The following is a 23,313-nucleotide window of genomic DNA, read 5'->3' as shown; positions in this document are numbered from 1 at the left end:
ATGTTCCAAATTACCTTTCAAACAGCCTATCTCAGCCTTCACCACTAATCCAGTTGTTATCCATTCAGTTAAAACATGGAATCAGTTTAGAAGGACCTTTAATCTCACTGATCTCTCACTTGATGCACCATTGATAAAGAATCATATGTTTGTCCCATCAATGATGGATGAAGCTTTTAGTGTTTGGGCAGGAAATGGGATAGGTACATTATCTGACCTCTACATTAGGAATAGATTTGCCAGCTTTATACAATTGCAACAGAAGTATGGTCTCCATAAATCGCATTTCTTCAGGTATCTGCAGCTTAGAGGTTTCGTGGCCTCTAACTCTGACTGTTTTCCTTTGAGGCCTTCTGAATCTCTGCTTGAAACAATTTTAAAATGTAAAGTTAACATAAAACAAGTAATAGGCAGAATTTATACATTGCTCAATACGTATAACTTGAATAGTCTCGATTGCCTTAGAATTAAATGGGAAACAGACCTAAATGAAACGATTTCAGAAGAAACCTGGCAAAAAATTATACAGCGTATCTATTCTTCCTCTATATGCCTCAGACATGCTGTGGTTCAAATTAAAATAGTGCACCGTCTTCACTGGGCCAAGGATAGATTCTCTAGAATTAAAACAAGTATTGATCCTACGTGTGATCGGTGCAGACAGGCTCCTGCCACACTATTACAGATGTTTTGGTTGTGCCCTAAGCTGCATAATTTTTGGCAGTCCATCTTTGAGGCATTCTCTGAAATATGTGGAAGAACAATACAACCATCTCCTTTGATTTCATTGTTTGGTGTGGCTCCGGTAGATGCCACCATTTCTGGGCACCACCTAAATATGATGGCCTTCTGCTCTTTGTTGGCTAGGAGGCTTATTCTTTTCAAATGGAAAGATGCTCTCCCCCCAACATATGGCCAATGGATTAGGGAGGTTATGAGTTATGTTCACTTAGAAAAAATTAGATACACTGTAAGAGGGTCCACTAGAAAATTCTATACAATCTGGCAGCCTTTTATCTCCTTTGTAGAAGGCACGGCAGCTATTAACATGTCTATGTAACCCAATTGTGTGTGCAATGCATATGTGTATGTATTTTTTATTTATTTATTTATTTATTGATGATGTCATTTTATTTTATTTAGATATTTGAATTATATATGTATGAATCTGCAGACTCATATCTGAGTATGTCTGGTTGCATGGTAATTTGTTGGGGTCCAGTACATGTGGGTGGGGGGCATTGGAGAACTGTTTGGGTTGTTTGTATTTACAGGAACTAGACTTGACTATTTCATGTGAATATTGTTTATCTTTTGTTTGTTATCTTTGGAAATAAAAGAGACCTTGATCAAAAAAAAAAAAAAAAATGACAAAGAATTTTTTCAAAACAAATTTTAATATAGTTAAAAAAAACTGTGATGTTATTACCTTAATGCTGGAAAAACCTTTATTTTATTTTATTTTATTATTATTTTTTATTATATATTATTTTTTATTATTATTTATTTTTTGTTAATACTAGCCCATCAGCTGTGCAAATTTAGTTTGTGAGGAAAATAACAGTACATTTTTGTCAGTTATTTTATCTAAACAGATGGATTAATTTCTTCAAGATCCTCGGCGGCGTGTCTCTGTCAGACTCGCGGGGGAGGGTTGAGCCACTCTGAACTACGGGAGAACTGAGTGGTGCGTCGGTGGATGTTAAAAAGAAAACCGATTTTCATTCAAACAAACCGATGTAAATTACAAATTCGAGTTAATTGATAAAATCGATTTATCACCCAGTCCTACTTGCTTTCATATTATTTAATGAAAAAAATAAATAAATGCAGCTGCATTTAAATGCAGGTGTGTAAAATATGTGCAAGATTTGCACTGCACGTGTGATGGTAGATGTGCAGCTTTTATTCTTATTTATTTTATCTTCATTACAAATCTTGTTTGGTTTCATTTTGGAAAATTGCATGTAAAAAATAATTTTCGTTGTAATGCAAAATGTGAATTAATATTCATATGCAAGTATTTGTGCAAAAATTATTAATTCGCATTAATGACAGGGCGCATTAATATTCTACATTCAACAATCTGTGAATGTTGCATTTTTCTGTCGGAGAGAGCCAGCACTGTGTATTTCATCTTGCAGCAGACAAGAAAACATTTGTTTATTAATAAATAATTAAAATGTCTAATTTTTCACAATTATTAGGCTACTTCTGCATGTATTTTGTGGCAAACTTAATGCATGTGCTTGAGCGTGGGATATATTAAGATTTGATTATATAAATTTAATATAAAACTCTGATTAGTTGAATATAACAAATGAACGACTATAACTAGAACAATCTTGGGGACACACCATTTTTTAGTCTATAAACCAAAACAACAGGTTCAGTAACTTTGAAAGCCTCATAAGACACTGTCCATATGAAAGAGCAATTCACACCTTTATCTCGACTCCAACAAGCCACACATAACTAACCCCAAAAACCCAACCCCCTCCAGCTGAACAGAATTCGGTCTGTGTTTTGGCTCTGTTGAACGGTGTGTTACTGGGCTGAAACATGCCTGCACTCAGCAGCACTACTCTTTGTATTCATTATATTCTCGCAGCCCATATTACTATTTTCACAAGACCATAATGAAAATAACAAATCATCAATTAATAATTAATCATTATTTTACGAAAATCATTGTTATTTGTTATCGTGGATGTTTGCGGAAGGCTTTAAGACCAAGCGCAATCCTCTGTTCCCGCCTCACAGCACGCGGGACTCGTGCTCAGTGATGCAGCTTCACTGTCTGCGGTTTGACTTTACTAAATCAGATTGAGGCAAATACAACTTATTGATCATGAGCCCAGCATTTAGCAAGAAGGAAAACATTCATTCTACCTGAAGGAAGACGTATGTTATTGAGCTAATGCTGTTAAATAGAGAGAGAGAGAGAGAGAGAGAGAGAGAGAGAGAGAGAGAGAGAGAGAGAGAGAGAGAGAGAGAGAGATTATATTGAAGTACAAATCCAAACACTAGAAACATTATGCATTTTATGAATAATGACATGTTATGAAAAGTATGCATTGTATTTATTCACATGCAGTATGGTTGTTGGTATTTAGCAGTTAAAACCTATTTTTAAACTTGAATTTAAATACTATTAAACTAACTTTAAATTCTCATAGAGTTTATAAGTAAGAAATGATAAAATGTCACAGGGCATGTTAAATAGTCTAAATGAACTTGTGTTAATAATATAATTAGAACTAACAATATAATTCGATTTTTTTTAAATGAACAATTCCTGTAAAAAATTGGACAGCAACCTTTATATCAAACACTTTTACGTCGTCCACAATAGAGCAACGTGAGAGGAAGGTATTGCGCAAGAGTGCACAAGTGAATGTGAAGAGATTTTTTAGGGGGTAGGAGGATTTTTTTATTCTTAAATTTTCATATGCAATGAAAAAATGGGATAAACACGAAATAAATAAGTAAATAAAATAAATTGATATACAGTATATCCACTTAGCTTACCTGTTGGTAGGGCTGGGATAAACGATTATTTTTTAAACGATTAATCTAGCGCAGGGGCGTAGCCATCTTTTCAGAAGTGAGGGGGACAGAAATTATATATATATTACATTTCTGTAATCTATATAGCCTACCAATCAACAGTTTTTGAACTGTAAGATATTTTGTTTTTAAGAAGTCTCTTCTGCTCACCAAGCCTGCATTTATTTGATCCAAAGTACAGCAAAAACAGTAATATTGTGAAATATTTTTATATTTAAAATAACTTTTTTCCCTATTTGAATATATTTTAAAATGTAATTTATTTGTGTGATCAAAGTTGTATTTTCAGCATTTTTACTCCAGTCTTCAGTGTCACATCCTTCAGAAATCATAAATATGCTGATTTGCTGATTATCAATATTTAAAACATAATTTTTTTTAAAACAGTTTTTTTCAGTATTTTTTGATAAATATAAGGATCCAAAGATCAGCATTCATGTTAAATAGAAAGCTTTTGCAACATAATACACTATATCATTCAAAAGCTTAGAGGCAATATATAATTTTTGTTTTTTGTAAAAAAAATTAACACTTATATTTAGCAAGGACTCTTTTGTGGGTTCGAGTCTCAGGCCAGAAACACCACTGCTCCCCGGGCACCACTGCTCCGGGTGTGTGTTCACTGTGTGTGCACTTTTGATGGGTTAAATGCAGAGCATGAATTCTGAGTATGGGTCACCATACTTGGCTGTGTGTCACTTCACTTCACTTTGAATTGATCAAAAGTGATGATAAAGTAATAATTTTTCAAAAGATTTCTATTTCAAATTAAATGCTGTTCTTCTGAACTTTCTATTGATCAAAGAAACCTGAAAAAAAAAATCTACTCCGCTGGTTTCAACATTATCATAGAGTGTTTCTTTTTTTTCTTTTTTTTTTTTTTTGAGAAGCAAATCAGAATATCAGAATTATTTCTGAAGGATCGTGTGACTGGAGTAATGATACTAGAAATTCAGCTTTGAAATCTCAATAAATTACATTTTGAAATATATCCAAATAGAAAACAGTTAATTTAAATAGGTTAGTATGGGGGATGAATTTCCATGATATTAAAAAGTGGGGACGCGCGTCCCCCGCTTCCCCCGCATAATCTACGCCCCTGACTAACGATTATTTTTTCGATGCATCAATTAATCTAACAATTCATTTTTTCAAACCGATTCAATTTCTATTATCTCCCCATTAATTGACTACTAACAATTTATACATGTTGATTTACATATCTGACTGAAAAAAAACATGAATTCCTTAACATTGCAATATATGTTTATTGCTCTTAAAATTACAAAATAAAAGACTGACAAAGAATGCATTACATTGCACTTGTATAGAGATAGCATTCAATAAAACCTTGAAGCCTTGAAAACACATAGCTTACTGAAACAAGCTTACTGAACACATAGGGCCTAGCTTACTGAAAAAAAGTTCTTCTTTCAGATGAAAATAACAACAACTTGATGTCTAGCATTCAATAAAAAAGGTCACCGAAAATACTTGTTTAGAGCAATTGAAAGAATACAGTAACCAGTGTAAACTTGAGGGCTTTAAGCGAATACAGAGAGTGCTTTTCCAAAAAAATAATAATAATAATATTAACAAATTAACAGTGGGAGCCAGCAGCCTGTCATGGAGAAAAAAAAATCTCCAAATGCTCCACGTGAAACTTTGGCATTCCGCCCTTTTTCTATTGTGTCTAATGATTTTGGTTAATATGCACGAGGAAGAGAGAGAGAGAGAGCAAGACAGCGCTCATGTAGTTTGAAGACTGTGAGTGCGCGAGCACGCATGAAACTTTAGTGTTTCGCCACAAGGGAGAGAGAGAGCAAGAAGTGCTCGTGTTGTTTGAAGACTGTTAGTGCACGCGCGCAGCCGGGGCTCTCTCTCGGACGCACCCTGTCAGACGCAGCAGTCATTCTATTCTACTCACCGATCAAATAAGGATTTGACAGCCGCCAAAAAAATAAAGATCAATGCAGAAAACCCCTGGACTGGTTATATAACGTTGGACAGAATGTTGATCCGGCCATCGTGTATATTCAGCGCACATAAGGTAAACGTTTTGCAAACGTTTTTTAGAGAAATAAAAACAGGTCGATGAATCGATTTGCATATTTTGCGTCAACGTATTTTTTGCGTCGACGTCATCGATGACCTCGACGCGTTGTCCCAGCCCTACCTGTTGGGTTTACCTCTCTCATTCTGGACACATCGAAATGCTTCCATATTCATGATGTTGCGTATTTGCAGCTAAACTATTATTAATTAGGTAAAATAGGCTTTGTGGTTCACGTGTGTTTCAGTATCGACGGAAAAATATTATAAAGAGCAAAAATATGCCACAGTAGACCGCTGCTCATGCTGATCTGCGCTGTTTACAATGAATATGTGCGCGTGAGGCACCAGCGCATAAAACAGCTGATATACCATACTCAATTTTTGCTCACACAGTTAAGGCATAATTGGAAACAGTTTGAAAAATCAAGAACAATAGCAGCATCTATAGGAACACACACACACACGGATTAGAACATTTTACATTTTTATTCTGGTTTGTTATTATAATATCATGTTATAATATAATGCTATTGATGTTTTATGTGTCCTTTCATCTTAGTTTACAAACCGTCATTTTATTATTATAGTCAGTTCAAAATTCGTCCCTTTGCGCCACCTGGCGGTAGTTAATCAAATTATTTTAACATGCAACTGAATTCAGTTAATTCCACGGCATGCGGCGGTAAAGCCCATTTAGCTTGTCAACCTACTGTATATTTGGTGGTAAAAAAAAAAAAAAAAAAAAAAAAAAAAACATTTGTGTTGTTGAAGGCCACAGACTACTCTCCAACAATTTGTATGGTTATGTTAGGAACAGTGTTAAACTTTCAGTGTTAAACAGTCTTTCAACACTGTTGGATTATTCTAATGCCTCTAGGCATAAGTGAATCTCTGGATACTCGTCTTTAGTATGTTTTAAAATGCATATAAAGTCCATTTGCTATTTAAAAAAAAAAACTAAAAAAAAAAAAAAAAAAAAACGTCTCAAACATTTCAAAACGTTTCACCAGAAAACCAGAATACAGTACAAGGTGATAATGTTTGTTTATAAAGCACTGCTCGATCATGCTCCTCAGTAAATAAAGAATATGCTAATCCCTTACCAATACCTAATGCCTGAGGCTTTGTGGAGTTTGGAACACACTGCCATTATCTATAAAATCCTAGTCACGCATGGACATTTTTATATGTTTGATTAGGTCAAATAACTGTGAATGATTTGTTCTATATTTTTTGGTGTTATGTTATTGATATTTTTGGTTTCTAGATTAGATACTATTAATGTATAACACTTTTTATATTTTTTGAAAGTGCTTTCGAAAGTGAAAGTGCACAAATAAGTAATTAAATCATGGTCTGAACGTCAAAGCTTAAGACAAGACCATACACCGATTGTGTGCAAATCCAGGGTATTGTTCATGATGAACTGTTAATGAGTACTCAGAGGGCTGAGGGTAATTTCATGGACTACGTACTTGCACGCCAACTTCAGATTCCATTCAAACCACTCAATCACAGGATCGCTGTTCACGCCCTCAATGGCCAAAGACTCCCCGTCATTTCACTCACCACTGAAGACTTCAACCTCATAACATCTGGCAACCACTCCGAAACCATATCCTTTTACATATTGGACTCACCCCTTGCAGAAGGACCGGTCTCTGCGACCTTGTATTGATTACCGGGAACTGCACAACATCACGATAAAGAATACTTATCCTTTACCGTTGATGTCTTCAGCCTTCAAGAGGTTGCAGGGAGTATCGATTTTCATTAAATTGGACTCATGTAATGCTTATCATTTGGTCCGGATTAGGGAGGAGGATGAATGGAAGACCGCTTTTAACTCCCCCAGAGGGCACTTTGAATACTTGGTCATGCCCTTCAGGCTGTCCAATTCCCAGCGGTCTTCCAGGCATTCACCAACGACGTGCTGTGAGATATGGTCGATCAATTCATAAATGTCTACCTGGATGACATTGATTTGATCTTCTTCTCTCCAGGAACATGTGCAGCACGTCCGACGAGTGCTTCAGAGGTTGTTCGAGAATGGGCTTTTTGTTAAGGTGGAGAAATGCGCATGCACAGTCTCTTCCCTTTCTTGAATACATTGTGTTGACTGAGGGCATGCGTATGGATCCCGAGAAAGTTAAGACTGTGGTAGAGTGGCCAAGTCCAGATTCCTGTAAGGCCCTACAGAGGTTTCTGGGATTTGCCAACTTCTACCAGCGTTTTATTCACAACTTCAGCCAACTAGCCGCACCTCTGACTGCCTTGACCTCCCCCAAAACTACATTCAGGTGGTCAGACACAGCCAAGGCTGTGTTTGTCAAACTGAAGGGTTGCTTTGTTTCGGCCCCGTCCTAAATACCTCTGATCCTTCACGTCAGTTTGTGGTGGAGGTCGACGCGTCAGAGGTGGGGGTAGGTGCGGTGTTATCCCAATGTTCTTCCTCAGACGACAAGATGCACCGTGCGCGTTTTTTTTTTCCTACCGTTTATCCCCTGTCGAACGTAATTATGATATTGGTAACCGAGAATTGTTGGCAGTCAAGATGGCATTGCAGGAAGGGCGCCACTGGTTAGAAGGCTGGGGGGTTCCTTTTATAGTATGGACCGACCATAAGAATTTAGAATACATTAGAACTGCCAAAAGATTGAATTCCAAGCAGGCTCAGTGGGCACTTTCTTTCGGCCGTTTTGATTTTAATCTCATACCGCCCGGGTTCTAAAAACATCAAACCCGATTCTTTGTCACGTATTTTTGACCTTTCCTAACACCCGTCTACTCACGAGTGTATTTTACCCGAGACATTAGTGGTTTCCACACTCACATGGGAGGTCGAATCGAAGGTCAAGACGGCCTTAGAAGGGGTAACACCTCCGCCCGGGTGACTACCGAATCGGTTATTTGTGCCAGAGGGATTACGGTCCAATGTCATCCAGTGGAGGCATTGTTCCAATGTGGCTTGTCATCAAGGAGTTAACCATAAAAAAAATTTGGTCAAGCAACGATTCTGGTGGCCACTTATGGCTAGTGACGTTTACAGTTTTGTTTTGGCTTGCTCCGTTTGTGCCACTGGTAAGACTTCCAATCGACCCCCTGATGGTTTACTCCAACCACTGCCGGTCCCTTTGAGACCCTGGTCCCATATCGCACTAGATTTTATTTTCCGCCCTCCCCCCCTTCCCAGGGCAACATGGTAGTTTTGACCATGGTGGACCAGTTCTCGAAGGCGACCCATTTTATTCCCTTGGCCAAATTACCCTCTGCCAAGGAGACAGTGTTGACCTTTGTAGATCACGTCTTTCCCTTACATGGCCTCCCGACAGACATGGTTTCCGACAGGGGACCCCAGTTTGTATCCAAATTTTGGCGAGAATTGTGTAGATTGCTGGGAGCGACTGTAAGTCTGTCCTCAGGGTTTCATCCCCAGAGCAATGGTCAAACCAAGAGAGCCAACCAAGATTTGGAAAGGGCGTTGCGATGTCTGGTCTCCAAAAATACTTCCTCCTGGAGCCAACAATTGCCTATGGTGGAGTACGCCCACAATACGCTACCTGTTCAGCTACGGGGCCTATCTCCGTTCGAGTGTAGTTTAGGATACCAGCCACCAATTTTCCCAGTCTGGAAACCGAAGGCTCGGTCCCCTCCGTTCACGCCTATGTCCAGAGGTGTCACCGCACTTGGACTAAGAGCCCGCGAGACTCTACTCCAAGTGGGGGTGTGCAGCAAGGCTAAAGCCGACCGCCACCGGTCTAAGCCTCTCGTATACGTCGTGGGTCAAAAAGTGTGGCTTTCTACTAAGAACATTCCTCTCCGTTCCATCTCTAATAAACTTGCCCCCAAATTTATTGGCCCATTTACTGTCACCAATATCATTAGTCTGGTGGCAGTCCGCCTTAAACTTCCTCCAGCATACAGGAGAATTCACCCCAACTTTCATGTATCAAAGATAAAGCCTGTGTTTCATTCTCCGATTAATCTGCCTGCCCTGGTTCCCCCCTGCCACGGCTCATAGATGGGGAACCTATTTATTTAGTCAATCGCACTCTGGACTCAAGACGGAGGGGACATGGTTTTCAGTACTTGGTGGACTGGGAAGGTTACGGTCCAGAGGAGAGAAGTTGGGTGCTTGCTAGAGATATCCTGGATCACCCTCTTATCGATGATTACAACTGACAGGTAAGAGAGTCTGGTGATGCCAGGAGGCATCCTTTGGTATGAGGGGCACTGTCACGGTTCATGAATGCACTGTTTCCTGCTCGTCTCAGGTTACGTCATGTTGATTGTTTCATGTGGGTGTTACTGCTGATTATCATGATCAGCGGCAGCTGCAGCCCATCCCAACGGCCTTCTTAACACCCTGTCTTTCATCTCTTGTTTGTCAGATCGTTGTTTGAGGTCCTCTGTGCTTCATGTCTGTATCTTCTCTGCTCAAGCGTTCATCCTTGTGTCTTCAATCCTGTTTGTCGTTCTGTGGATTCATCATCACCTCTCTCCAACGTTCTCAACTCACCACCTCACTAATCTGTGCTGCCATCGAGATCCCTGCGTCATCCACCATCAACCCCATCTGACTTTGTTACTACAATAAAACTTGTTACTTGCAATTGCTTTCTGTCCTTTATACTCCGTGACAGAAGATGCGTGTGATTGACGGTTAGGAAAAGAGGTTTACAAAAAGGGGTTTGAGTTACTAATTATCAACATTTAACCTGGTAAATAATATTTATTTATTGTTATCCATTTTATTTCATCTGCAACAGCAATATGAACTTTTATAAACATCCATTTGGTCATTGTTTTAAATGCATCATTACACAAAAAATATGAGCAGAGTTCCCAGCATGAAAGACTGGCTGATCAACTAGCAACTTATTTTCTATCCTGTATGGTAGGAAGTTAAATTAAATGTGAATGATGTTAACAGTTACAAATGATTGACAGACCAGTATACAGTGACAGGGTGCGTGTAATAGGTGCAACAGAGTGGTATTTTAAAGTTGCATTTGTGTGACATGATAGTATGTCCCAAAGCTTGCCTCTTCTACTACACACTCAAAAGTGTGTAATTTTTCTTCACCAAAAGAGTACATACTTTAAGGGCATAGTAAAAGTAGGCACATTGAGATGCAGGGCTGGACTAAAAAAATTTCAAACCTTTGGGGGGCACTTGTATAATTCAAACATTCAGAAAAAAATGTGATGCACGTTTAGCCCTATTCGGACGGGACTAATTTTACAGGGGGTCATTAGAGAAATCAGTGTTTCACAGACGTACTTAGTGATTTTAATCCCGTCCGAATCTGCCACGTCTGTGTTTTTCTCACACAACCTCTGTGATAATTTCAGAGCAAATTACCTACTGTTTTTCAGCAAACTCAGAGATCCTCTGAGAAAACTAATCCCGTCCGAATGTGAATGTCTGTGTTTGCCGGTGATATTTTATTTCACAATGCGTTTCCTCGTGTGTTTTGGCCAGCTTGAATTACCGTAGATGCTCTTACCATGCACATGTTTGATATATTTGCTTATCGGCAAAGAAATTATAATAAAAAAATATAATAGAAATAATAAATCAAGAGCCAGATCACGTAAACTGTTAATACTGCTTATTGTAATATCAGCATCAGGTAAGTTAATTCACGTTCATTTATGCACTCAGTAACATAATGTTTTTAAAGGAAAACAAGTTAAACTAAAGGAACCACACATTAACATGGTTTTGCTATACTAGCCATTTAGTATTTATTGTGTAATAATACTAATGGTAATCATTCCGAATGACTATATGCAATGCACGCATACAGAGCACATAATCTCTTTGACGCCCAGATGCACAAAACAGTATATATATAAACAGTCAAGTATATATATATATACTTGATTCTGATTGGTCAGTTGCAATATTCCGAGGTATGTTGGATAACAACCCGTAAAAACTAATAACACAGGCTCATCTAGGTAACAGCAGTCGGCGCTGTAATCTTGATTGAACTTTTTTATTTCTTGTTGGAAGCTGTGCATTTGTTTAGCTAATAACATATTAAAACTTGATTCAAAATGGTGTACAATTGTTTAATGATGTCATCCTAGTATCACAGACTCACTCTCGTTTCACACTAACGCAGCTGCTGCCATTTTGCTACGACTGTTGTGTATGCTGTAATGAATTATAAGAGAACTAACAAACTGGTAAGGCTTTTAAACATTTTCATCTTAATTCTTTTATTGCCTTATTTATTTTGTGGTGAAATGTTGTGTAATACATGGTTTGCCTGCACCTTTTCCCTTAAATGTCAGTTTAATTTTAATTTGCCGCTTGCTGGCAACTGATGTCTTCACGGAAGCTTTGCGTTCAAATATTAACTTAAATCAATAAAAAAACTCAAATCAATATTTTGCATCTAATTATTTAATTATGTGGTAAGTAGCCGTGTAATAAGCGCTTCGCGTCGGGGTCCTGATCACAACCGGCTGGATGTACATTTTCAGTGTTTACATTTCAGTGTTAAACAAAAACACTAGATTAATCAGTTATCTCCTCATTTGAAAATGTGCAGTAGATGCCTGAACTTTGTGATTACATTGTTATTGTTTGATCAACAGATTTGAAACACTCACCTTCTGTAAGACCCCAGAGAACAAAAGCCATAAACATCATAATATTTGGAAGAAATGCATGAAGAACCCCAATAGTCCTAAAACGTTTGGTTGCAATGGGGTCTGAAAAACAAATGCAGAATGTTAGTGTACGTACATCATCTTGAGTCACTTTACATACACTTACCTTATTAAATGTTTACTCAGCTGTGACTGTAGTTTCTAAGCAAATCTATCAAATCTATAAAAAGTCTAAGTCATCATGGGTTCTCTAAATAATTTCCTAAGGGTTTTTATGATGAGTTTTGTTTGTTGAGAGTGTTGTACATTTATTCCTTTCATCTAAAATCCCTGCCAATACAGAGACTCGAACCCACGACTTTTGGGCTACAAGTCCAACTCGCTAACCATTAGACCACAACTAAACCATTCTAAAACATTTGGTTGATTTCCCTAAAACAGTAACACTGTGACATTTATATACTCTATTTGGACATCTCTCCACATTATTTTCCTGTAAACATACCTGTGAAAAATTTGGATCTGCAGTAGATCAGACAGCAGAGCAGAATTGCCGATCCAGATGCAGCAATACAGAGAATCAACACCATTGTGTGTGAAACAGAGAAACCTGTAAAATACAGATATTAGACTATACACAGAAGACATAAAGTTGGTTTAACTTATTAATGGGGCAGATGGAACATGTACACACTATTGTTTTTGAAGTTTGATATAGTCCTTACCGCTTCTCAAACCGCATTTAGCAATATTTCAAATACAGAAGAATCTCCAACACATGCAATACATCACTCTTCTGCAGCTACAAAGACTCACTACCCAAAGCAGCAGCAAACAAACATAAACTGCTGTTGATATACATTCATTATCATATGTGGTTTATTAAAATGAAAAGTTATATGAAGTTGGATTAGGTTAGGAAGCTGGACATTAAAATTCATAACCACGGACCTGATATGGGAATTAAAATATGTCGCAGAAATGTATAAATAAGCATGCTTGATTCCGTAAACGTAAATTAAAGGTCCAGTCAGACCAACACTCAAATTTTGTCCTGTAAATTAATGGAAGAAAACTGTCAACACTTTTGCTAGTAATTTACTGTTAACAGTTAGTTACAGTAATCTACTTTTCAGTATGTAGCTGCAATATCATGTACTACATTAAAAATGTTTTTAACTAATTTCATTTGCACCTTTAGGTTTATAAACTAAAATTTACAGTGCGTGCATGATTGTTATACAAGTTGATATTTTGATCATATTTCTTCCGAAGCACACTAATCATTTGATACAGAGTTTTATATGGGGCGGTACTGTTCTTTTGTTTATTCAGACTATTCTGGTATTTTAATGATACTGTCAATTCATTTTTATTTCTTTTTCTTATTATTTTGGTTTACAAAACTATCCATTTAAATTAGATTAAAATCTGACTAGTCAAACACAGTTGTCTGAACAAAGAATTGTATATTGCTGAAATGTTTAAGGCTTTGTGAGTTCCCAGCATGCATTACTCCATGAATAAATTATGCAGATACTGTTATAGGGTTTTTATGTTACTGTTTGCTGGCTTCAATTTTTTTGTTGTTGTTGTTGTTTTGTCATTATTGTTAGTTGTGCAGTGATTTAAAGAGCTCATTTTTTTTTTTTTTTTTTTTTTTTTTTTCATTTGTTGATTGCCACCGTTCTTGAGGTTTGTGTGCCAGGTTTTGAGGCCTAGAGTATGTTCAAATACTTAAATCTATATTCTGGAAGTCCTTGTCTTGTAGTGTAGTGTAATGACCCATACTCAGAATTTGTGCTCTGCATTTAACCCATGCAAAGTGCGTAAACACACACACACACAAACACACACGTTGTCCATTGTTGTTTATAACATTTCATTATGTTCTTGATACCATCATTATAATTTTAATTAAATAAACTGATAAAGAAATAAGTCACTGCTTGTTATTCTTACATAGATGTAAAAATGGTAATGTGGTGACTATTTTCACATTCTTTTTTTTTCACCCAGTTTCATCCACAATTTCTTCCCTCTCATGAAGTCTGGCAAGCGGTACCAGAGCACTGTGGCCAGAACATCCAGACTCCAGAACAGTTTCTACCTCCGAGCCATTAGACTGATAAATACTCAAAACCCACTACCACTTGCACCTGTATCATCAGGATAAACTCAGCCTGTTTAATGACACTCTGCACTTTACCTGCTGGACCATCATACACTCATAACACATCTGACTGACAATTTAAACACTAGTCTTTACACTGACACTTTATCACCACTTGACACTATACAATTTGTCACTTTATTGCTACTTGCACTGCACATTTATTCTGTGAAGAATTGTTTTATTGATTTTTTTTTTAAATTAGCATACGGGTTCTCTTTTCCTTTTCTTTCTCTTTCATCACTTTCTTTTTTTAAGTAATTACTATTTATATTTTTTCTTTACTGTATTTTCTATATTTTTACAAACCAAATTCCAAAAAAGTTGGGACACTGTACAAATTGTGAGTAAAAAAGGAATGGTATAATTTACAAATCTCGTAAATTTATATTTTATTCACAATAAAATAAAGATAACATATCAAATGTTGAAAGTGAGACATTTTGAAATGTCATTCCAAATATTGGCTCATTTTGGATTTCATGAGAGCTACACATTCCAAAAAAGTTGGGACAGGTAGCAATAAGAGGCCGTAAAAGTTAAATGTACATATAAGGAACATCTGGAGGACCAATTTGCAACTTATTAGGTCAATTGGCAACATGATTGGGTATAAAAAAAGCCTCTCAGAGTAGCAGTGTCTCTCAGAAGTGAAGAAGGGCAGGGGATCACCAATTCCCCCAATGCTGCGTCGAAAAATAGTGGAGCAATATCAGAAAGTAGTTTCTCAGAGAAAAATTATCATCATCTACAGTGCATAATATCATCCAAAGATTCAGAGAATCTGGAACAATCTCTGTGTGTAAGGGTCAAGGTTGGAAAACCATACTGGATGCCCGTGATCTTCAGCCCTTAGACGGCAATGCATCAAATAAAGGAATATTACTGTAATGGAAATCACAACATGGGCTCAGGAATACTTCCGGAAAACACTGTCGGTAAACACAATCCACCGTGCCATTCGCCATTGCTAAAACTCTATAGGTCAAAAAAGAAGCCATATCTAAACATGATCCAGAAGCGCAGGCGTTTTCTCTGAGCCAAGGCTAATTTAAAATGGACTGTGGCAAAGTGGAAAACTGTTTTGTGGTCAGACGAATCAAAATTTGAAGTTCTTTTTGGAAAACTGGGACGCCATGTCATCTGGACTAAAGAGGACAAGGACAACCCAAGTTGTTATCAGCGCTCACTTCAGAAGCCTGCATCTCTGATGGTATGGGGTTACATGAGTGTGTGTGGCATGGGCAGCTTACACATCTGGAAAGATGAGCACCATCAATGCTGAAAGATATATACAAGTTCTAGAACAACATATGCTCCCATCCAGACGTCGTTTCTTTCAGGGAAGACCTTGCATTTTCCAACATGACAATGCCAGACCACATACTCCATCAATTACAACATCATGGCTGCGTAGAAGAAGGATCTGGGTACTGAAATGGTCAGCCTGTAGTCCAGATCTTTCATATAACATATTTGGTGCATCATAAAGAGGAAGATATAACAAAGAAGGCCTAAGACAGTTGAGCAACTAGAAGCCTGTATTAGACAAGAATGGGACAACTTTCCTATTCCTAAACTTGAGCAACTTTTCTCCTCAGTCCCCAGACGTTTGCAGACTGTTATAAAAAGAAGAGGGGATGCCACACAGTGGTAAACCTGGCCTTGTCCCAACTTTTTTGAGATGTATTGATGCCATGAAATTTAAAACTTGTTTTTCCCTTAAAATGAGACATTTTCTCAGTTTAAACATTTGATATGTCATCTATGTTGTATTCTGAATAAAACATTGAAATTTGGAACTTCCACATCATTGCATTCTGTTTTTATTCATAATTTGGGCAGTGTCCCAACTAACTTACACGAAAACTGCTTACATAAGGGAAAGTTCACCATCATTTAGTCACCCTCAAATTGCAAACCTATGAGTTTCTTTCTTCTGTTGAGCACAAAAGAATATATTTTGCAGAATGTTGGAAACCAAACAGTTAAATGTTGGGGCGGCAGTGGCTCGGTGGTTCATGTAGGTTGTCTACAAACTGGAAGGTTGGTTGTTCAATCCCCAGCTCCACCTGACCAAGTGTCGAGGTGTCCTTGAGCAAGACACCTAACCCCAGTTGCTCCCGACGAGCTGGATGGCGTCTTGAATGGCTGACACCGCAGTCGGTGTATGAATGTGTGTGTGAATGGGAGAATGTGAGGCAAATTGTAAAGTGCTTTGGATGGCCATGTGGTCTGTTGAAAGCGCTATATAAATGCAGTCCATTTAAATGTGTAATTTTCTTTCAGGGTTACCATTCTATATATAGATGTAATATTGTCTTTATTTATTTTTCTTTATTTATTTATTTTCATTCAACTTAATGGCTGCACTTTGTTCTGCACTATGTTACACCATGGATTTGTTGTGTTTTCATATTCAAGAGATTATAAGATAGGCAAGGCAAGTTTATTTATATAGCACATTACATACACAATGGTAATTCAAAGTGCTTTAAATAGAAGAAATTAAAATAATCATGAAAGAAAAAAATATTTTAATAATAACAAAGTAAAACAAGGAATTTAAACATTTTGAAAATTATTGAAACATTGATTTAAAAGGAATTTAAAACAGTTTAAAACAGTTTTAAACAGAGTAGCAATGGAGGATGCAAATTAAGAGAATATTGAATATATTTAATAGTTTTACAAAAATTAGCACAGTTTCTATATGGGTCTGGAACAACATCACAGTTAAAAATTGCTGTAGTTTTTACAGTTAATATTACAATAGACTACTGTGTTTTTAATTTTACAGCATTACTGTATTTTGTCATGTGGGAGCATGCATAATTGCTGTGAATTTTAGAGGTCCAATAAGATACTGTTTTTTTTTTTTTTTTTTTTTTTTTTTTTTTTTTTTAAGGTAGATCACAGTTATGCATGTTCCTATGACTTCTTCTTAAAAAAAGCATTTACTGTAGAAGAAAAAACAGTTGCAAAAGTTTTCATCATCTTCAGTGGACATCTTGGGGGTTGGGACTTTCCATTGCTTGGTTTTTATGTTTATTTAAATTTGTATAAATTATGAAAGCAAACAACTTGATCCATATTCCATTCCAGTTGGTGGTGATAATGCACTAATAAACTAGGTTGCCAACCGCCAATAAACACCAAAAGAGAAGAAGCTGGGATTTTCCACGCATTTGCGTCATCATCACCAGCACTCAATTTTCATGCTCACCTCGTGCACTACTGTTACCGGAGGAGGAGGATCTCTAATGAGAGCGAGTCGATGTGTGTTACATCTACAATATGGAATCCTTTTACATCCACATTGCAAAATGGATAATCTAGATTATTTGTCCAATTTTATGATGAATTTTCTTGATGAGTCATCACAAATTAACGACTAGCTGTCTATATTTTCTTCACCATTAAAGTGTGGCCTGGCTGTCATTTTACTACATAATTTTTGATAACTGTTCGTTATAAAATTATTTTACATTGTTGTTGGTAGTAGACGTAAGCTTTTAAACATTTTAAAGGTGGAGGAGAAGCGGTACTCAAGATTAACAGGATATTGAATGAAAACGAGCATTTCACCCCCCCTTTAAAGGTTAATCTTGAGTACCTATAGAGAAGTACTGCATCCTTCACAATTCCAAAAAGTCTTTAGTTTTATTATATTCATAAGAGAAAGATAGTCTGTAACGATTTTTCCCGGAAAAACACAACCGGCTGGAGGCGTGACGTGTGGGCGGAGCTAAAGAATCACGAGCGCGAGTAGGCTTTTGCGTTGAGAGCGTTTGGAAGCTGTGACATTACCGTGAGGAAAAACACATCCAAAACAAACCATGGCTAACAGTCAGATTCAGCGTATATTTATGATCCAGAATCAGATCCAGAGGCTGAAATTTAACAAGAGCAGCATCAGCAACGACGTCTATATGTGGTATGTACTGAAACTGTATATATTTGCTCATGTAACCCCTCTCTCCCAGGTCCTTTCTGACGCTCCTCACACTCGCTCCGAGCGGGGCTCGAACCCAGGTCTCCTCTAACAAGGAGGCTAAATGGCTACAACCTCTAACGTCTGTTGCTAGTGCGTCTCTTGAGATCGGGGAGGTTTACCTGCACAGCATTACTCGCTGGCCTCCGTTACAGTTAGCGGTTTTGGAAAATGACTAAGTTCCACTTTATGTCGTCTTTTTTTTTTTTCTTTAAAGGTGTACAAGGTTTACTTGATGTGCTTACGCGCCGATAGTTAAGTTAACAACACAGAGATATTTGAAGCAGTTTTACTCAACGCATGCGGTTCCAACACATGATCGTGACCCTTTTTCATTGGGACTGCATTATAAATAAACAATGTGCAAATCCGGCGTCAAACTGGGCCTTGTTTGTAAAACAAGCATCTTCGAAATGCAGGGAACAAACAAAAACACTTGCACAACTCCGTTGATGCTCTGTAAAAATAAACTCCATCCACTGGTCCCTTAATGCTGTTTTTTTTTTTTTTGGTAATCTGTGCAGGGTTGTCTTGCCCTGGCAACCAAAAACACACTTCTTTTGTGACATTTCGCGACTCTCTCGCTCTGATCAGTGAATGTCTGTGCTCTCAGTGCTCTGCTATACGAGAGTGTGAACAACATTTACTAATCTATGCCCTGCCCTGCCATATTCTTATTTTATATTTTATAGGTGAATCCATGACCCCAAGCAAGTGGATGTTGTCCGTCGAGAGGGAAGTTGTCCTGGGCCCATTTTCAGGGGCATTTGTTGAGGGCCTGGCAGCATTGTTTGCTACCTATTACAACTTAAATCTTGCTTATCAGGATGACGCTGCATACATGCTGGAATTTATTCAGAGGTATTTCAGAGCATAAAATCTTACTCCGTACTTATTACTTTCACTTTTTTTTTTTTAGGTTTTAAATTTAGGATAGTTTATCTGAATTAGATATTTTATGGAAAAGTTTTCAAATGAACAACAAATTGCTAACCACATACTGAATATGGGAATTCGTGGCCTAATGGTTAGAGGGTTGGCCTCCCAATCGAAGGGTTGTGAGTTCTAGTCTCGGGCCGGACGGAATTGTGGGTGGGGGTAGTGCATGAACAGCTCTCTCTCCACCTTCAATACCATGACTTAGGTGACCTTGAGCAAGGCAATGAACCCCCAACTGCTCCCCGGGTGCCGCAGCATAAATGGCTGCCCACTGCTCTGTGTGTGTGTGTACACTGCTCTGTGTGTGTGCATTTCGGATGGGTTAAATGCAGAGCACAAATTCTGAGTATGGTCACCATACTTGGCTGAATGTCACTTCACTTTCTTTTTTTTTTTCGTTCTTTAGATAATTATTTTTTTCACTGCAATGTCACTAAAAAGTGCAAGGTGCATCTGGATTAAAAACTAGACGAGCACAAGTAGATGCTTCAAGTTGCTTTTCTTCAGTACTTCCATTCCAGCAAACATTCAGTCTTTTTTCGTTGTAGACTATATAAGAATAATCAACTGTGTCGGCATTAAGGGCATAGCCCTTAAATGGTTTCAATCATATTTGACAGACAGAGGTTTTTCTGTTCACCTTGGTGAATTTTCGTCATCTGCCCACCCTCTTTTTTGTGGCGTCCCTCAAGGGTCAGTGTTGGGCCCTATGTTGTTTTCTTTGTATATGCTGCGCTTGGGGTATATTTTTAGAAAGCACAATATCACTTTTCACTGTTATGCAGATGATGTACAGATTTATTTGCCTGTCAAAACTAATAACAAAGCTTAATTTCTGTCATTACTGAATTGCCTGAAAGATTTAAAAATATGGTTGGATCAGAACTTTCTTTGTCTTAATGAAAATAAGACTGAGATTGTTGTGTTTGTTCGTCCTGGGGATTTAAGTGCTTGTGTAGATGCACTTGGTAATTTAGGTTTATATGTTCGTCCATTTACCAAGAATCTCGGTGTGATTTTTGACAGTGCTTTTAAATTTGAAAAACAGATTAGTTCTGTTGTAAAAGCCAGTTTCTTTCAACTAAGACTGTTGGCTAAAGTCAAGCCCTACCTGCCACGTAAGGAGTTTGAAAGTGTAATTCATGCTTTTATAACATCTAGACTAGACTACTGTAACTCTTTATATGTTGGTCTGGATAAGTCATCTCTTCAACGCTTACAGTTAGTCCAAAATGCAGCAGCTCGGATTTTGACTGGGACTAAAAAGTATGAGCACATTACCCCTGTCCTTGCTTCACTACACTGGCTTCCTGTCCGCTTCAGGATTGATTTCAAGATTTTATTGTTTGTTTTTAAGATTTTAAATGGGTTGGCGCCTGCGTATTTATCAGAGCTTTTACATGTCCATGCCCCCGTTAAAGCATTGAGGTCATCCAATCAGGTGCTCCACAGTGTTCCAAGAACTAGGATAAAAAATAAAGGTGACCGGGCTTTTTCAGTGGTGGCACCTAATTTGTGGAATAGTTTACCTGTACACATAAGAACTGCTCAGACTGTTGGAATTTTTAAGTCATTTCTTAAGACACACTTGTATTCCTTGGCTTTTATATCAAGCTGAGCTGTGACATTGGGATGTTTTTACTGTATTTGTCTTATTTGTGTGTGACTCTCTATTTTTCTTTTCTAGACATTGTTAAAGCTGCAGTAGGTAAATTTTGTAAAAAATATATTTGTTACATATTTGTTAAACCTGTCATTATGCCCTGACAGTAGAATATGAGACAGATAATCTGTGAAAAAATCAAGCTCCTCTGGCTCCTCCCATTGGCCCTATTGCCATTTGCAGAAAGCCATCCGCTCCCGGTAAGAAACAACCAATCAGAGGTCCGGTTCGTAACTTTGTTTGTGTTCAAAATGTAGAAAAATTTATATAATGAGCGAGTACACCATGAATCCGTTTTCCAAACCGTGTTTTTAGCTTGTCCTGAATCATCTATAATAATATACAGTAATATATTGGATCACTGTTACACCACAATAAAGGATGCATATCATTCTGTTCCACGAGCAGCTTTGGGACGTTCTGATCACTGTCTGGTTCATCTTATACCATCCTACAAGCAGAAACTTAAATCTGCTAAACCTGTAGTAAGGACTGTGAAAAGATGGACCAGCGAAACAGAGCAGGATTTACAATCTTGTTTTGACCTCACTGATTGGAGTGTTTTTGAAGCTGCTACCACCGATCTGGACGAACTCACAGAGACTGTAACATCCTATATTAGTTTCTGTGAGGATATATGCATTGCTACCAGGACTTATTTAACATTCAACAATGATAAGCCATGGTTTACAGTAAAACTCAGACATCTTCGTCAGGCCAAAGAGGATGCCTACAGAAATGGGGACAGGGTATTGTACAATCAGGCCAGGAACACACTGAACAAAGAGATCAGAGCGGCTAAAAAGACCTATGCAAAAAAGTTGGAAGACCAGTTTTCTTCCACGACTCAACTTCAGTTTGGAGAGGACTGAGGGCCATCACAAACTACAAGACACCATCCCCTTGCACTGAGGCTAATCAACGGCTTGCTAACGACCTGAATGAGTTTTATTGTAGATTTGAAACCCCCAACACCCATTCTGACCATCTCCCTACACAACCATTAACACCTCCTGCAATCCCCCGTTCCACATCTCCTGCTCTTCAAATCTGTGAAGATGATGTGCGCCAGGTCTTCAAGAAGAACAAAAGAAGAAAAGCACCAGGCCCAGATGGTGTTACACCAGCCTGTCTGAAAATCTGTGCTGACCAGCTGGCCCCCACCTTTTCACAGATATTCAACAGATCCCTGGAGTTGTGTGAAGTGCCTTCCTGCTTCAAATGCTCCACCATAATCCCCATTCCAAAGAAACCCAAAATAACAGGACTTAACGACTACAGGCCTGTGGCTCTAACGTCTGTCGTCATGAAGTCGTTTGAAAAACTAGTCCTGGGTTATCTGAAGGACATCACTGGACCCTTACTGGACCCCGTGTAGTTTGCTTACAGAGCAAACAGGTCCGTGGATGATGCAATCAACATAGGATTGCACTTCATCCTGCAACATCTGGACAAAACAGGGACTTATGTGAGGATCCTGTTTGTGGACTTTAGTTCGGCTTTCAAAACCATCATCCCAACAACCCTCCAGACCAAACTGACCCAGCTCTCTGTTCCTAGCTCTATCTGCCGGTGGATCACCAGCTTTCTGACAGATAGGCAACAGTTAGTGAGACTGGGGAAATTCATGTCAAACAGCTGCAACACCAACACTGGCGCCCCTCAGGGATGTGTTCTCTCCCCTCTGCTCTTCTCCCTTTACACCAACGACTGCACCTCTAAAGACCCCTCTGTCAAGCTTCTGAAGTTTGCAGATGACACTACAGTCATCGGCCTCATCCAGGACGGTGATGAGTCTGCTTACAGACAAGAGGTTGAGCAGCTGGCTGTCTGGTGCTGTCTTAACAACCTGGAGCTGAACACGCTCAAAACAGTGGAGATGATCGTGGACTTCAGGAGAAACCCCCCTGCACTTTCCCCACTCACCATCATGAACAGCACTGTGACTGCAATGGAGTCATTCAGATTCCTGGGAACCACCATCTCTCAGGACCTGAAGTGGGACAATCACATTGACTCCATTGTAAAAAAGGCCCAACAAAGGTTGTTCCTTCGCCAGCTGAGGAAGTTTAACTTGCCACAGGAGCTGCTGAAAGAGTTCTACTCAGCCGTCATTGAGTCTGTACTGTGTACTTCTATAACTGTCTGGTTTGGCTCAGCAAGAAAATCAGACATCAGAAGACTACAGAGAACTGTTCGGACTGCTGAAAGGACTATTGGTGCTCCCCTGCCCACCCTTCAAGAACTGTATACATCCAGAGTGAGGAAAAGGGCTCATAAAATCACTCTGGA

General features: G+C 38.3%; 1 protein-coding gene across 1 annotated transcript in view; it reads right to left on the bottom strand.

The window, feature by feature from the left end:
• Positions 1–23,313, bottom strand: part of LOC127942480 (uncharacterized) — a 130,618-nt gene that overhangs the window by 86,392 nt on the left and 20,913 nt on the right. Inside the window, exons 4-5 of the mRNA XM_052538199.1 lie at positions 12,758–12,862; positions 12,253–12,354 (exon numbers count right to left, since the gene is read on the bottom strand). Of these exons, the coding sequence (XP_052394159.1) occupies positions 12,253–12,354; positions 12,758–12,862 (207 nt within the window). The remainder of the gene's footprint in view (positions 1–12,252; positions 12,355–12,757; positions 12,863–23,313) is intronic.

The sequence above is a fragment of the Carassius gibelio genome, chromosome A3 (assembly GCF_023724105.1).
Source record: "Carassius gibelio isolate Cgi1373 ecotype wild population from Czech Republic chromosome A3, carGib1.2-hapl.c, whole genome shotgun sequence".
Lineage (NCBI taxonomy): Eukaryota > Metazoa > Chordata > Actinopteri > Cypriniformes > Cyprinidae > Carassius > Carassius gibelio.
The sequence above is the reverse complement of the archived record's forward strand: the minus strand, read 5'-3'. Positions and strand labels throughout refer to the sequence as shown.